The sequence below is a fragment of the Agelaius tricolor genome, unplaced genomic scaffold, assembly GCF_023055355.1.
Source record: "Agelaius tricolor isolate 1412-34295 unplaced genomic scaffold, bAgeTri1.0.p SCAF_67, whole genome shotgun sequence".
In the NCBI taxonomy this organism is placed as follows: Eukaryota; Metazoa; Chordata; class Aves; order Passeriformes; family Icteridae; genus Agelaius; species Agelaius tricolor.
In genome coordinates this window covers 1,613,640-1,628,569 of record NW_027269327.1, presented here as the reverse complement: position 1 = coordinate 1,628,569, position 14,930 = coordinate 1,613,640, and the positions used below count along the sequence as shown (strand labels likewise).

The following is a 14,930-nucleotide window of genomic DNA, read 5'->3' as shown; positions in this document are numbered from 1 at the left end:
CAGCAGGAAAAGAGTTCAAGATCAGGAAATTAAAGCCAGATACCATCTAGAATAGACTGTAAGTACTGTAGTGAAATGCAATTCTTGTGACGGGTTTCATTCATCTTGGTGAAATCCATTTATCTGAAGCATTGTAGAATGTGTAAGCACAAGCAAACACAAATAAAAATAATGTGAAGCAGTAAGTACTTTATTGTAGCTTGAAAACAGACAGAACTTATAACACTGTCTCCTGAGAAAATGTTGGGTTTTTTTAGAACTACCTCCCTCAGAGAAAGAGAGTTTCAAATCCTTTTTAATTGTCTCAAAGCAAATAACATCTACTTATTCTAACACAGTTGCCAGCATAGTCAAAACTCAGCTAGGAGGCTGGTGGAAATACAGACAGGTTAACATTGTGAAAAAAAGAAAATACAATCTATCTGGGAACACCTGGGCCCTTCACTCCAGAAGGGATCCCTATCATAATGGGGCACTATGAGTCGAAAATTCCAGTCTAAAATGTAACAAGTACTAGTTTAAGAAGCAATAATGTTCCATGAGGTTCCTTGTCTTTTTATACTAAACACAAACATGAGTCTACTGTTATCATTGTACCTCTTTAATCTACTCTAAGAATGTCTTAAGATACAACTCATTATTTTTTCCTGCAGGGAGGAAAATCTTAATCAAATGCCCTAGGTACTTAGCAATATGTGTTGTTTAATGTTTTACTTGACAGCTATCACTTGGTGTCATCAACAGCAGTTTGAGTCTGTTGCATCCATTTCTTCTCATTCACACTCTTTCTTTTCCACTTGAGTGAGGCCACCAAACCCAATTCCTTTGGGACCGAAGTTTTTCGCATAGCAAACTGCAAAAGAAGGAGTGGGAGGTAAATGGTACTCTGAAGGCTCTCAGAGGTAAATGTCTTTTTGGTTTTCATTTTTAAATTACTATCAAATTTAAGTTGATAAAAAGGAAGGAAATCTGAAATAGTGTATTTTCTGTAAGTTTATCCAGGTCTTAATAGTGAGGCTGGTACTACAATTTGAATTACACAGAAGTTGCATCTGCTGATTTCAAAGAAAGTTAAGAAATTATCTGTTTTTTCAGATCTAAGTAATAGTTTCATTAAAGCTACTTTCCTATCTGAAAATGCTCAGTAAAACTTGGTCTGATGAGTAATACAAAGTAAACTAGAGATTTTTAAGAAGAACTGGAGCAGAATCCAGAAACTATTGATGGGCATTTAAGTAATTCCATTTGAACTCTGTATTGGTTAATGTGTGCATAGTTGCAACTCTGCTAGGTGGTGATGGTGAGCATATTTCTCCAAATATGCCAATTTGATCCACTTGTGGTTGACAGACTGTACCCAAAGTCACAGAACTCCAGTATTCTTCTTTAGGGTTCTCTGTAAAGTTTAGCTTTGTATACAAAAGCTTCACATACCTTTTTTACCCTAAAGCTATTTCTAGGAGTCAAGTGAATTCTGTGAACTTTGTGAATCTGAGAAGAACATCTAGATGTGTAATTTACCATTTTTGCATTATCTTTTATGCCACCAATGCAGTGGAAATATCTTTAAAACTTTACTGGTAAGAATTCTGATTTGGAGGACGAAAGATTTGTATCTTTGTGGATTTTTTATTTTACTGAGTAAGACTGTGTAGGTACAAGAGCCTGCCCAGCAGATATGGCCAGTGCTCTGTTAGAAGGTCTGAACAGATTTGAGAGGTTGTGCCATCTGTAGAAAAATTATAGCTTTTAAAATTTAAATGTTAATAGTAGAAGCTGCAACTGCAATGTTACCATAGCTCTTTGCTTTCAGAAGGTTGTTAAAAAAAGACAAAAATGAAATTCCCTGGGGGTGTTAAGCGTACAGCAAGGTAAATCACAATGGCAATCCTGAGTCTAAAGAGACTAACTTTAGATTGACTCTCACCTTTACAGTAGAGCTCTCCATCCTTGTCTGTGACGTTCGTGGATTCTAAACTCTTCCCACAAATGGCGCAGCGGAAGCAGGTCTTGTGCCAAGGCTGAGCAAGGGGAGACAATTCATTGTGTGGCACAGAAAGTGCACAGCCAGCAGGTACAAGAAACAAGTACTGCTTTGTGTGGTGTGGAAAGGTTAAAAACCAATTGTAGATCTTGTGGCTTCCATTTTTAGTCATTCTGGGTTAGCCTTTTTTCAGTTACGTTGTCTGATATATCTTCAATTGCCACTACACATAAATGTTTGTAAATATACCCAGAGATGGAGGAAGAGCCAGCTTGTACAGTAATCTGTCCTTGGTCCTCAGACATCAGTAAGAAGCAAGAAATTGAAAAATATTCACAAAAAGTATAAGATTTTAAACCTGTTGTAGCAATTTGCAAATTTGCCCATGTGTTTTCTTTATGAATGAAAATTTAAATTATTGAGGACCTTTAGCTATAGTTTCTCACCATTATAAAATGGTGGGGTTTATTTTCCTAGTGCTGAAGTCACTACTTACTTTTCCTCCTCCCATGATCTTCTCTGCAGCATACACTGATTTGCCACAACGGGGACATTTATCCACATCTACCATCTTTTTGGCAAACTTTGAAGCATTAGTTGGTGTTGAGGGGCGAGCAGGCTTTGGTGACCCCCTAAAACAGAAGTTTTTAAAGCTGCTTAAAAACGTTATCTTCTTTAGAAAAAGGATTTAATCATTTTTTTAGTAAGGCATAAAAGATACTAAATTGCTCATCTCTGACATGCAAAAGGGGATAAAAAAAGAAGAAAATCAAAGTATTCTATTGAATTCTTTGTTGTGTGATTGAGAAGCTGGTACTGTAAGCTCTGATATTACCTGTTCTGGGCTAAATGCATGGAGCTGGCAGCAGCCACATGCACAAAAGATTATATCAATGAAAACTGAAGTAAAAACCAATTTTCTCTCATTGAGAGGCAACAGGGAAAATAAAAGGAAAAGATGTCTCTAGTCTTTGTCACTTGTTATCTGCTGGTACTCATGAAACTGAAAATAAAAATTCAGGTTTTGCATGCCATAGTTTCATTAGGCAGTGAAACATATGGACAGGGAATTGGGGTTCTTACCTGGCCTGGGGTCAAAAGGACATCAGAAAAGTAGCTTTGTTTTTTATTTCTGGTCTTTGTGCTTTAAATCTTTGTGCATAATGCCTTTCACAGAATGATTTCTGAATTATCAGATAGTTGGAGTGAAACAGTTCATTTTATCCACAGGATGCAACAGTTTTGGGTGCAGAGCTCTGCCCATAATGGATTTGTATGGCACAAGGAGCTACAGTTAAATACATTGTTTAAGCTTTTATTTCCTGCACAGTATATTGGTTAATTGGTTTCTTTATAGCAGACCACCAGAGGGAAGAAGAAGCATTGTTGATGTAGAATTGTGCAGCTTTGAGAGTTACAGGAAAATCCTATAAAAATGAACTGTCAGAGCTAATTATGTGCTTTTGGAAGATGGTATCCCACTAGAATATTTTTTTGTTCAAACACATTCTCAATGTGTTTGTAAGTGTTATTAGAACCACAGGGAGTTATTTCCCCATTGAGAAATGTTAGAAATGTTATTTCCCCCATTGAGAGGAGTGCTAACAGTATGGGGTAGTGTGATTATTTCTCTAAGAGTAAAACGTTACCTATATTTTAGCCTCTAACAGGAAAAAGAAAAAAATCTTTTTCTATGGTCAATGTGACTTTACCACTATGCTACAAATGGCAGATTGCAATTGCAGTGAATATTTACATGTGTGGTGGCATATAAAAGCTGCTTCTACAGAATAATTACCTACTGAAGGAGAGTATAATTTGTAAAGGAGGTTTAAAGAGACTGAGCATCATTAAAAACTGTAAATTACAGTGTCTATGGAAGGAAAGGGTGTAGGAAAGTCTGCTCTGCTCCTTATGGTGGATGTTGTTATGGAAACAGAATGCAATATATAAAACACCCTGGTAAGAGACAAGTAGGATCAGAAAAAGGAGCTGTCCCTTGGTTTGACTCACTGCTGCAGGTTCAGGCCCAGGTGGTCTCCGGTGTCAGTGCTGAGGCATCCAGCCCCTTGTCCAAAGCCAACCCCTTTGGGGCCGTATTTTCTCCCATAACAGGTTTTGCAGTAGATTTCAGACTCGTGAGCTGCTACTGTAGTGCTGTCCAGAGCCTTCCTGCAAGCCACTGAAAACAGGGAGAGAAAGGCACATATCAGCATTTGCTTTTTCAAATTTGAGTTTATGTGGTTTAAAATAATTGCAATTAGTATTTCTTTTGGTTTAGATTTAAAAATGTGGGGAAAGGAGCCAGTCAGTATAAAACTTGTCAGTATAAAACTGAGCTGTTGCTGAAGTAAGGGGGAGGTATGTGTGTGTGCACATAACCTGTTGTTCTTTTGCCCCTCTGAAGTTATCCTTCAACCCCAGGGAAATCTAGATCTGTGAAGCTTAAAATGGGCTTGAGATTGAAATTGGCCATCCTGAACTCCCAAACCTTAAAAAAGGGGGGAAAGAAGGTTGCAGAGACATTGATCTGGCCCTTTCAGAATACTTGCTCTGAGTCTGTGGTGGCTTTCTCAGCTCAGCCCAGGCTGTTTTGACATGGTGTGTTTCTGAGAGAGGGTTTAACATCGACTCCTGTCTGGAGTCAGACAGGACATGTTGGGGTTTTTTATCATTATTTGTTTGTTGGAGCTGTGGCACCAAGGCAAAGCAAGTGTCAGCTCTGTCAGCTTCCTCCAGGATGACAGGAGTGTGGCTGTAGCTATTCCCAAACAGTGCTCTTTCAAATCATCTTTGGTACAGAGAATGACAGCTTAGCTTAGCTCACTAAGAAAGGTCTGGCAGACTTTTGGACAGAAGGTGTCATAGGAATGCCCAGCTTTCATCAGGGAACACAAATACAAATTACAAATTATGTCCTCTAATAATGAATGGGGGAAAAAATACAGTAGCTACACTCCTCACTACTTAGTGAGGAGTGTGTGCCTGTGTTTGCTGCACCACTTGGGGAACTCAGTGTGAGACAGCCTCCACTCCACAGAGAGAGGAAGAAGTTTCAATTCAGAGTCTCTCTTGAAAACCAGGATTTTCCAGTATGCTAAAAAATTACTATTTCAGTACTTCTCACAAACTGTTCACTGTTCAACAGTGGTTGATTAGAAGTGGGGGAAAAATAGGCAAGAACTTTCTCTCCAGGTTCCTTAGAACAAATGCTTACCCTGCAGAAGGCATTCCTGTCATGGGCTATTGATAGCTTGGAAAACCAAGTTGCTGAGTTCACGTTTGCAACAAAAAGCTGTGAAATACAGAAGTATTGAAAGTGGCCTGAAGTGCAAGCTCTGGGGGAGCTACCTGAGGGGTTGATTAGCCCCTTTCCCCCATGTTTACTTTAAATGTCCTCCTCTGAATCCAATTTATCCACCACAGGGAATTTACACCCAGAACCTCTGCAGCTTTAATTGTAGACTCCTAGAATGATTTGGGTTGGAAGGGACTTAAAAGATCATGCAGTTCCAACCCCCAGACCAGGTTGCTGTTAAGGGGCAGTATGACTAGTTATACATCCCCAGCTCTCTGGTTATCTTTGTGGCTTTCCTCCTCCTTGTATTGCATGGAGGGAGAAATAATTTGCAAAGACCTTTATAGTTGACAGAAGTAAAATGAGGCACTTCTGTACTACACTCTTGCTTTGAGATGATAATTGTATTTGCTAAGGGAGTGAAGGGATGATGGAAACTCTAGCAGTAGATAGTGTTTCTATTTCTGGTACCTTAGGGAGAGGGTATCAATTCACCACGACAGATGGAGCAAAAGCTCTTGAAGTGCTATTGTTGAAATAACTTTGAGACCTGTCATCTGCCAGCAGATCCTGTTCTCCCGCCCGCGCTGAGGAGATCCAGCTTGATGGCGTGAGATCCTGCCAAATGTCCCCCACAGCTGCACTTGGGGTAAAAGCTGTCAGTGAAACATCAATCTGCAGGTAAACAGGAGCCTGCATGGGAAGGAGGGACTGCTGGAAACAAATTTCTCTCTTGCAATACTTGTAGGGAAAAACTATGGAGCGGAGAGTGTTATAAATAATTTAGCTTGTCTGATTCTTCCTGTGTTAACAGGTTACTTTGAGTAGTTTATAATTCTGCTGAAATTGAACTCTTTGGTCAAAAAATACTGATGTGCTTTGTGTACCTGGTCAAATACAATATGAAATAGAGGATATATTTTAAATAGTTTTATATAGAAATATACAAAAGTACAGCTAAACTAACTGTTTCCATGCCTGAGTTTAGGCTGGGGAGAATTGGTTTCCTTCTGTTGAGAAATGAAATCCTATAAATGGTTCATAGAAAAGCCCATGAATGTGATACATGATCCTGAGGCATCCAGAGCTACTGAATAGTGTATATGAATCATGGGGGAAAGTAAAGCCAATTAACATACCTTTTATATGCCAGCTGGGCAATTTAGATGCATCTTCAGGTTTTGACCTTAAACATATTTCTGATGGGAATACTATTTTAAGTGTCTAACCTATTAATAATTAATTCAGACTTAAAATAAGGGGCAAATAAAGGAACATTAAAAAAACCAACCAACCAAACAAACAAAAAAAACCCCACAACAAAATACACCACAACCAACCAAGAAAAGCACCACAACACCACAACAAACCAAATATTTGATAGAGCTAATGAATGTAAGTTGTTTATCATGAATCACTAAAAGAAAATAATTCAGTTGTACTAACAATGAAGACTACACTTGAGAAATATTCATAACTATGCTCTATTAGGGCAGATCTTTATTTTTATTTACTATTTATTGTTATAGGCAGAACATGGAAGCATTAAGAAGGTTTTAGTTGAGACTGAGATTTTCTTTTTACCATTCTGTAAGAATTGGCTGAAGGTTGTCAGTTAACTGAAAATTTTTTGAGGGAATCCTTTCTTACTTGGCCTTTTAGGAATCACTAAAGGCATCATTTGGACTTTTAGGCATCGCTTTTAGGGCACCTGGAGAAAGGCAAAGACAGCTCAGGTGTTTCCTTTGGTCTCATTCTGCAAAGAGCTGCTCTGTATCAGCTAAGCATGTAAAATTAGTCTGATGCCTCCAAATAAGAAGTGTCTGTCCCTCCAGAAAGGGAGGGAGAAAATTGGATTCAGTGGCTCCTAAACTGTCCTCCTGGGAGTCGTACTGCAAAGGTACCAATCCCAAGTATTGTCTGCAAGATAAACTTTTCAGCTATCTTTAGTTCTTAGCAAATTGTTTGCTCTCTCCCTCTCCACAAAGGGCAAACAGAGCTGAATTTGTACCTTCTCTCTGAAATGATTTTTTTTTTACAAATTTCTGCCTCTTCTGCAGAGAAAGCAAAATTCCTGGAAGCCAAACATCACAGAGGAGTGTGGAGGGGAAGAGTAAGTGAAATGGGACTACATGAAACAGGGGAAGGAGGATGAGGTATGTGCAGAGTGTTGGTGGGAGGTTTTGATGACACCAGGGTCCTTCAGCTTTTTGGTGTGAAACAAATTAATGTCAGGATTCACTGTGAAAGTAATCATCTCCTAAAGGTAAAGAAGTAATCATCCTTCTGTCTGATGAGTGCTGTTTGTTTAGTTCTGCTGGACTTTTTAACCCAAAGCAAACCTGTGGTGTGCCACATTTTGGGACAGAAGGAAGGGTGTCCTGGAGATGGACTTAGATACTGTGATTCTGCAGCACCTTCATGTCCCTGACAAAATCCTCTCATGTTTGGACAAAGAAAAGCCAGGAGCCCAAGAGGCAGATTGCTCCAGGTAAAAGGCAGCAAAACTACCTGCCAAGTAATACAAAAATAAATGTTCTGTCTTTAATGGAAGAGTTATACAGAGCTATGGGGGTGTTGTGATGTGAAACCATTCAGCCCAGCTTACTGCAGAGGAAGCATGACTTGTGGAAGCTCCTTCCATTGCACTGGATTTCCTCAGCATGGTACACTGTCTTTTCACAGGCCCCACACTTGGCTCCTCCGCCCCAGTTCGGCATCCTGAGCTGAAGGGTTAACCTAGGAAATCAAATTACATAAATAAATGCAACAGCAAATGTGAATTCTTTTAAATGGAACAGCTTGACTTTAAAAGAATTATTTTCTTCCTTCTCCCGTCAACTGCTACTGCATACTTGCAATATACTTGATACCTGTGTGGTAGCAGAAGTGAGGGTGCTACCTTGGTGCTTTGGGGACAGGGACAATCTAAATCCCTGTGATACTCTCGTAAAAAAGGATATTTCTTAGCTTGGTATATTGTGATGGTAAATATGTGGAATGATTGCAAGGTGTTTCAGTGAAAAGGTGCTAGGATCACTCAACCCTCTTCTGGGAAAGAAGGATCTAGGGTTTGTTTTCCATCAAATAGTCATTTTCTTTCAACATTGCCCTTTCCTGTACTCCAACATAACCTTTTCTGAGTTCCTCATGAAACAGCCACAAGGTCTCTGTGCTGCACAGCCATTGTAAAGTAATAATGGACAGGTTCCTGAGGTGCTTATGGTGTGGGGTTTTTTCTTTGTCAATTGCATTTAAAATCTGAACAGGGAAAAAAAGAGCCATGGTTTCTGTTCCAGTTCTGGCTATTCCAGTTAGCACTGGAGTGCCTTGCCAAGGTCACACAGGAGGGCAGGAACCCAGCCCAGGTCTCCTGATGTCAGGCTGAGTGCTTTTCCTTGTGATTGTGCTGTCACACACCTGGAACAACCCCAGCCCCCAGTCTGCCCTTCTGTTTTCTTGTTTGAGTCATCGTTTCTGGAAAGACTGGGACGTCATCTTGTCATCTGCACACCAAATTATCAGGGTATTCCAAGCTCCTGGCACGGGCCTTCCTCCTCCTTCTTGGAAAACCAGTCACCTTCTTATTATAGTTATTTTGAAGCCTGCTTGTGCTATTTGTGTTTGATTAAATTCACCAAAAGGTAACTAAGAGGAGGATTTTGAAGGCTGAATCAGGCCTGCTACCTGAGAATTTTCTTCTGAGGTCAGGTGATAGAGAGAGGGGAATTTATCACAGCAGTAATGTAACAGAGCTGGTATTTTCAATTAGTTGCATTTTAGACTAACATTTTACTATATATTTACATTGGATTAATATCCTGTGCTTATCATCATCTCAGTGACTTCTGCACTTCTGAATTTCAGAATGAAATGAGCAATGTCTACATGCCAGCTCTGCACCCTGAGGGGAATCCTTTCTGACAGCTAAGACCAAAAGTCCTGCAGTGGTAGGAAAGAGTTGTCTGTCCAGCAAAAGGAAGGGACACACACTGAGACAATAGCATTGGAGACATGGCAATGGGGGCAGGTGTTGCAGTCTGTGTTTGATAACTGTGCAGATACCAGCACACCCAAACATCTCTGCCTCACCACAGCCGTTATTAGCATATCCTTAGCCCTGTGTAATTAAATAGTCACTGTTGTGACTGCTACCTTCACTAGATAGTGTGCCTGTCATCCTCGTGCAAGGTCCAGCCTCTCCTCCTCTTTGTGAGGCTGATTTCTGCTCAGCTGAACACCCTCCCCAGCTCAGCCAGCCCAGCCTTAGCCTTCTGCTGTCACACAGCAGCAGCATCATGAATCTCTTCCAGACCCTCCCAGCTCTCTTGGGAGGCTGCTCAGGAGCAGAACTGCTCTGGCAGTTCCAAAACAGTAATGGCACAGAAAAGGAAATGAAAACTCAGCTTTCTTCTAACTCTGTTTATCTGTAATGTAACAATTGAGAAGCAAAAAACCTGATGTAGCTGAAATAAGGAACAAAACTAACTGGGCACAATGAACAGATGATGAATTTGATCTTTCTCACTCAAGTGAAGCCTTCGCTGAACAGCAGTGTTAAATTGGTTTTTCAATTTCTTTTCAATGTGAGATAAAGGAATCTTTCATGTAGTTAAAATCTTATTCTCACACTACCATTCTATATTTTCTTCTGTTTTTAAAGCACTTTTGTATTGGTGCCATTTTTTTTCTCTTGTGAAAACAGTTCAAATGGTGCTTCAAACATTTTAAAAGAAGGAAGAGCAACTGTGGATAAAAAACAGTTTTGTGACACTTCCTTGAAAATTAAAATGAGATTTTTGTGTCTACAGTGTTCGCTTTCAAATCAGGTTTCCAGTGGAATCCCTTCCCAGCTGAGGCAGCACTGACAGCTGGCTGGGAGGAGAGTGGTTTGTACCTCTGGTCTCTGTAAAGCTGCTTTCCTCTCTCTTCTGTCTCCCCAAAGGCACACCAAGCCTCCAAAACTGTGGCAGCAAGGACGGTTGTTGGAAAGTAACTCCAATTACATCATCAGCTGAAGGGGAAAAAATAATCTCTGAAAAAGTCTGATAAAGTGTGATAGTGAACCTGGTGCTGTCAAGAGCTGTGGTTAAAGCTCTTAGAAGGATCATGGTTCCTGAGGCTAATTATAGTAACATGACTGGGCATGCATACACATTTTCCATGTTTTTTTGGCATCACCTGATGGGAAGCTGTAGGAGAAAGAAGAAAGGCATGGCAGAAATATTTCTGTAAGGATGCTGGTGTAAGAACAGCAGTGCATCCATGATGTCTGTGCTGGCTGGAGGAACAGCTGGGTGAGGGACCAGGGCACATCCGCGCTCTTCCTGTTCGGTCTTTGCTCATCCCTCTGGAGCTGACTGGCCACCCCTGGGGATGCTGCCTGTGCATCAGGGTCACCATGAGAAGGTAATCTCCACAGAGGGTGTGGCACTCACGGTTTTGTACTCATCTAAATTATACAGTGGGTAAAGCTCCATCCTTTCAATAGAAATAGGACTCAGTCTCCCATTTGTCATCAGAAAAAAATAGATCCAAAATCTCCACTTCCCATAATTTCATTGGGTGTTAGTGTCTAAACCCCCATGAAATGCCCTGAACTTTGTTGTCTTAATCTGGTTAGTTTTTCATATCTGCTCATCACATGGTACTTGTAATATTCTGGTGATCAGGTGGGAAGTAGAACACACTGATCCTAAAGGTAAGAAATGTGTGGCACAGAAACTTCTGAGTGTTAGTTGTGATGTGTGGGCACTCAGGGTGCTGTTAAGCTGGAGGAGTGTTCTTGGGCTTGCTCAAATGCTGTTCAGCAGCTTGTGTCATTCTTCAGAATGTAGCTTCTATATGGAGCAGAATTTATACATCAGATGTGCAGCCAAGGATTCATGCCTCCCATTTCTTAGAGCTTGTATCACTGCTTTGTAGGCTGGCCTTGGAGCAAGGAAGCCTTTGAAGTGTTGGTATGCTCTGCACAGTTGTGAGCTCTCTTCTTCTGGGCTGTTAGTCATACTGTCCAAATCTGGGTGTCACATCACTGCCACAGAGGGCCTCTCTCTAATCAAGGTGCCATTGATAAGGATAAAATCCAAAAATGTATTTTGATCCATTGATATAAATGGGTGGTGGATGTAATGCGGGCCTGATGAAATGTGGAGGAGTAAAAGGCCGTGCTAATGCCTGACTGAGCTGCAGGTGAAAAATGTAATTAATTAATGGATTAATTGAAATTAATTCTGGTGCTTCCTTGCTAAACACAAGGTTTTCCCTTCTATGTGCTCATGCATTTGACAGTCTAGAGCTCAGGTCTTATCTGAATGGACTGCAGAGTTGTGTTTTGTGTGACTGGCAGGGTTATCTCTTTTGCCACATGTGCTGCAGGATGGCTGTGAAGGGGATAAACAGAATGGGGAATGTTGGTCTTTGTGACCACTGGCAGTAGAAGTGCTGAGTGGGGAGCGGTGGGCAGGGTGTGCCTTGCATCTCTCTGCGTTTTAGTCCCAGCTAAGCTGCTTGGTCCAGACTCAGAGGATAAGAAAACTCATTCCTTGATTCCTTACCTAACACACAAGCAATAAAAATACAAAACTCACACATCGCTGTCTACATTGAAATGCAAAGTATCAAGGCCATGTTTGAAATTGGTTTCCCAGCTGAAGTCTGTGGGAATGCCAGTGCAGCCAGAACTTCACTCTGGTATCTAATCAGAGCGCTGCTGTGACCTGTCCTGTGACCACCATGACTCATTTGACCGTCCCTAGTGGTACTCACCCCACCAGCACCGTGGGGATAACAAGATATGTCTTCCTTTATATAATAGCAATAAAATGCTGCTGTGGTTTTTCTCTGCAGCTGACACGGTGAGGTTTTCTTTTGATGTGTCTGTATTTGAGATGCCACTGCATCTCGAACAGCCTGGAGGTGTTTCTGTCAAAATCCAGCCCCTTGTGGAACATGCTTCTCCCTCAGCACGAGAGATTCACAACAGGGGGGAAGGCTTGTGTTTGATGCCTGAGCTCATTTGATGGAGATGTGATCTTGTTATGTATTTGTAATTGTATTTCTGATATTCCAATGCATTCACGGGCTGTGGCTACAGGTAAATCTTATTAGTCAGTGTCATACATTGAGCTTCCACCATGATCTCATAATAACCAGCATTTTCCCCTTACAGCTGCAGTAAAGCAATACAGAGAGGTCAAGGTATGGGAATTCCAACACTGGAAAGTAAATATTGATTTTTTTCATTGACACTGGTCATGCTAAGTTACATGTGGCACTTTGAAACAAAAGATTTTAACTGACTTGATGTGAAGCACACGTTCATGGCTGAGAGCTGATAGTGCCCCATTCCCTTGCTTTCTTCTCTGTTCTTCCACTTTTTCTATTATTTTCTAGCCTAGTGATGCCACATTTCCTTTGAAACTTCTTCGATGCACACTTTTGCAGAAATTTAAGATTGCACCTCCAAAAAATACAGTATCTGACACTAGACCAAGGTACCTCATTCTGACTTAGAAACCAGCCACACCCCACATTCACATGCTTGTACATTGACACTCATGGTTCAGTCTGATCCATGTGGCTGTGGAAAGCTGCATCCTGCTGTACAAGTGACACATTCAATTTTCCAGGCCTAATCCTGGGCTATCAGCTTTCACTATTCCTTCCACAAGATCCTTCTCTAAATGCTTATCCCTGCACTAAGTTCTTTAAGTGCCAGGCAAAACTGTTACAGACTTTAAAATAGCACTGTGATGACTGAGATAAGACACAGAATTATTTTATCTATGTGCAGGGCTTTATTCTCTGAAATACTTTCACCTTTAGGCAGGAAACTTTTCGTAGTAAAAACACATATGTATTTATTTATTTCTTTATTTGAACTTTGGTTTTGGTTTTTGTTTGTTTTTTTTTTTTTTTTTCCTGAAGATTTGACCAATCATGCTCTCTTAGAATGCTTGAGTGATGGATTTGGGAATAATTCTTTCATCCTGCATTCTTAGCTAGCCATTTCTTGTCAGGTCTGCACAGAAGTTTTCTTCTTATTTGACATGAAACCAATTGGCCACCAACATTAAATATGTTGAAGATTTTGAGGGATTTGTTTTGGTTTTTTACTTCTAGGATACCATTATGGAAGCACACAAATTTGTATGCTGTGTATGTGCGCTTTCTAACAACTGACTGTTCGCAGCAGACAAATAATTCTGTAGCTTTGTAAGAAAATATTCAAACATTCTGAAGCTTCTGGTACCCAGTCTTGCCTAGTCCAAACGAGTGTCTCTAATGAGGATCCCCCCAGCCCTGCTCTTGCAGCACCCATAGCTGCTCGCCTGGCTGAGCCAGAAGAGTCTCTCCTTCTACTGGCTACTCCAAACATAAGACACTGCTCTGTAGGACTCATATTTCTGTACTATACCTACAGAAGTGGTTTTCTTTGTCAGGCACCAAATGCTTCTATCATCTGTTAGGAATAAAAAAATACCCAAACCCTTTTTGGCAGAACCCGTGGGACTCTACTCACCGGAGTTGCTTGAATTTTCTCCTTCTTTTCTTGGGTCTCAAAGGGTTTGAACAGGAGGGGTTCCTGCTCTCTTTAAATGCAGTGACCACTTCTGCCAGCCCTATAAGCTGGGAGGGGAGGGGAGTGAGAGTTTCAGGGATCTGAGCAATGCCATTGCTATCACCAAGCTGAAAATAGCCTCTGACAAAAGCCTGGCATTTTGTTCCCTTATGTCTGCTTGTGAGTAGGTGGACAATAATGCAGCCCCTCGGGTTACACCTAAAGGACATTCCTGACTGCAGCCTAACAAATCAGAAATAAAGATTAAAGTTTTATAGTTGCTCTACTGCGTTGCTTAAATGTGAATCATAAAACAACAGTTCTTGAAATGACGATTTTGTTATTAATGGTCATGTTGCCAAAAGTAATTTACCAAAATAATTGTTAAAAATAATACTTGTTTGTAGCACCTCCAGGAAAACAACAGTTTTAACTAAATAGCATTTCATTCTACAGTTCATGGTTTGAGAGATACTAATGATTTGCCTTCTAGGATACAGGGGATTATGCTTTTACCTAAATCTTTCATTTCTGACTGGTTTTAGGCATTAAGGTGGGTAGATAATATGTATAATATTTAGCCTGTGTAATTATTGCAGTTATCTTTGCCACGCCTGACTGAGCCCCTTGGTAATGGATGAGGCTGCAGATGTGTGAGGTGTGGGCAGTAAAGTAAGAACTTTTTTACAGGGCTTTATTTTAAGAGCCCTGTAAAAAAGGTTTAGAAGCTAATTCTAAACCTCTAATTTTGAGGTTTAGAAGCTAATTCTCATTTTTCTGAGAAGATGCCTGAATTTAGCAACTTTGTTCAGGATCATGGACTTTGCTGTGTATGAAAGGGCCCATCCCAGGGGTTAAACACCAGAACTCTCAAGCTGAAAGTCTCAACTTGGGGACTTTCATGGAAGCATAAGAAAATTAGATGCCAGATCCACATCAGACTTTAGAATTTAGGGGTCTGTTGGCTGAGGCTGCTGAGAAAAATCTTAGGAAGTTATAAATCTGTTTGCTGTTGAGTCTGGCACAGGTTTTATAATGCAGAGACAGATCCTTGGTGTAAAATGGAAGGACTATTTCTTTCTGAG

At 40.6% G+C, this 14,930-nt stretch overlaps 1 protein-coding gene and 1 long non-coding RNA gene across 2 annotated transcripts; one reads left to right on the top strand and one right to left on the bottom strand.

Moving 5' to 3' along the window:
- Window positions 1-211: 211 nt before the first annotated feature.
- Window positions 212-13,919, bottom strand: CSRP3 (cysteine and glycine rich protein 3). Its single transcript, XM_071417105.1, has 6 exons — window positions 13,807-13,919; window positions 7,891-8,021; window positions 3,998-4,166; window positions 2,481-2,616; window positions 1,928-2,021; window positions 212-853 (listed from the first exon to the last, which is right to left on the bottom strand). Exons 2-6 carry the CDS (start codon window positions 8,000-8,002, stop codon window positions 774-776), a joined length of 591 nt encoding a protein of 196 aa, XP_071273206.1. The 5' UTR covers window positions 8,003-8,021; window positions 13,807-13,919; the 3' UTR covers window positions 212-773.
- Window positions 1,410-6,593, top strand: LOC139584819 (uncharacterized). The gene is made up of 2 exons (XR_011676840.1): window positions 1,410-2,074; window positions 5,850-6,593. It is a non-coding gene; the product is annotated as an uncharacterized lncRNA (long non-coding RNA).
- Window positions 13,920-14,930: the final 1,011 nt, after the last annotated feature.

Excerpts from the sequence above, each read along its gene's own strand:
- CSRP3 (XM_071417105.1), bottom strand. The coding sequence starts at position 8,002 with ATGCCGAACTGGGGCGGAGGAGCCAAGTGTGGGGCCTGTGAAAAGACA. Across the intron at positions 2,617-3,997 it reads CTGGGCCTGAACCTGCAGCA|GGGGTCACCAAAGCCTGCTC; the intron begins GTGAGTCAAACC and ends CTTCTGTTTTAG. Across the intron at positions 854-1,927 it reads TGGAGAGCTCTACTGTAAAG|TTTGCTATGCGAAAAACTTC; the intron begins GTGAGAGTCAAT and ends CTTCTTTTGCAG.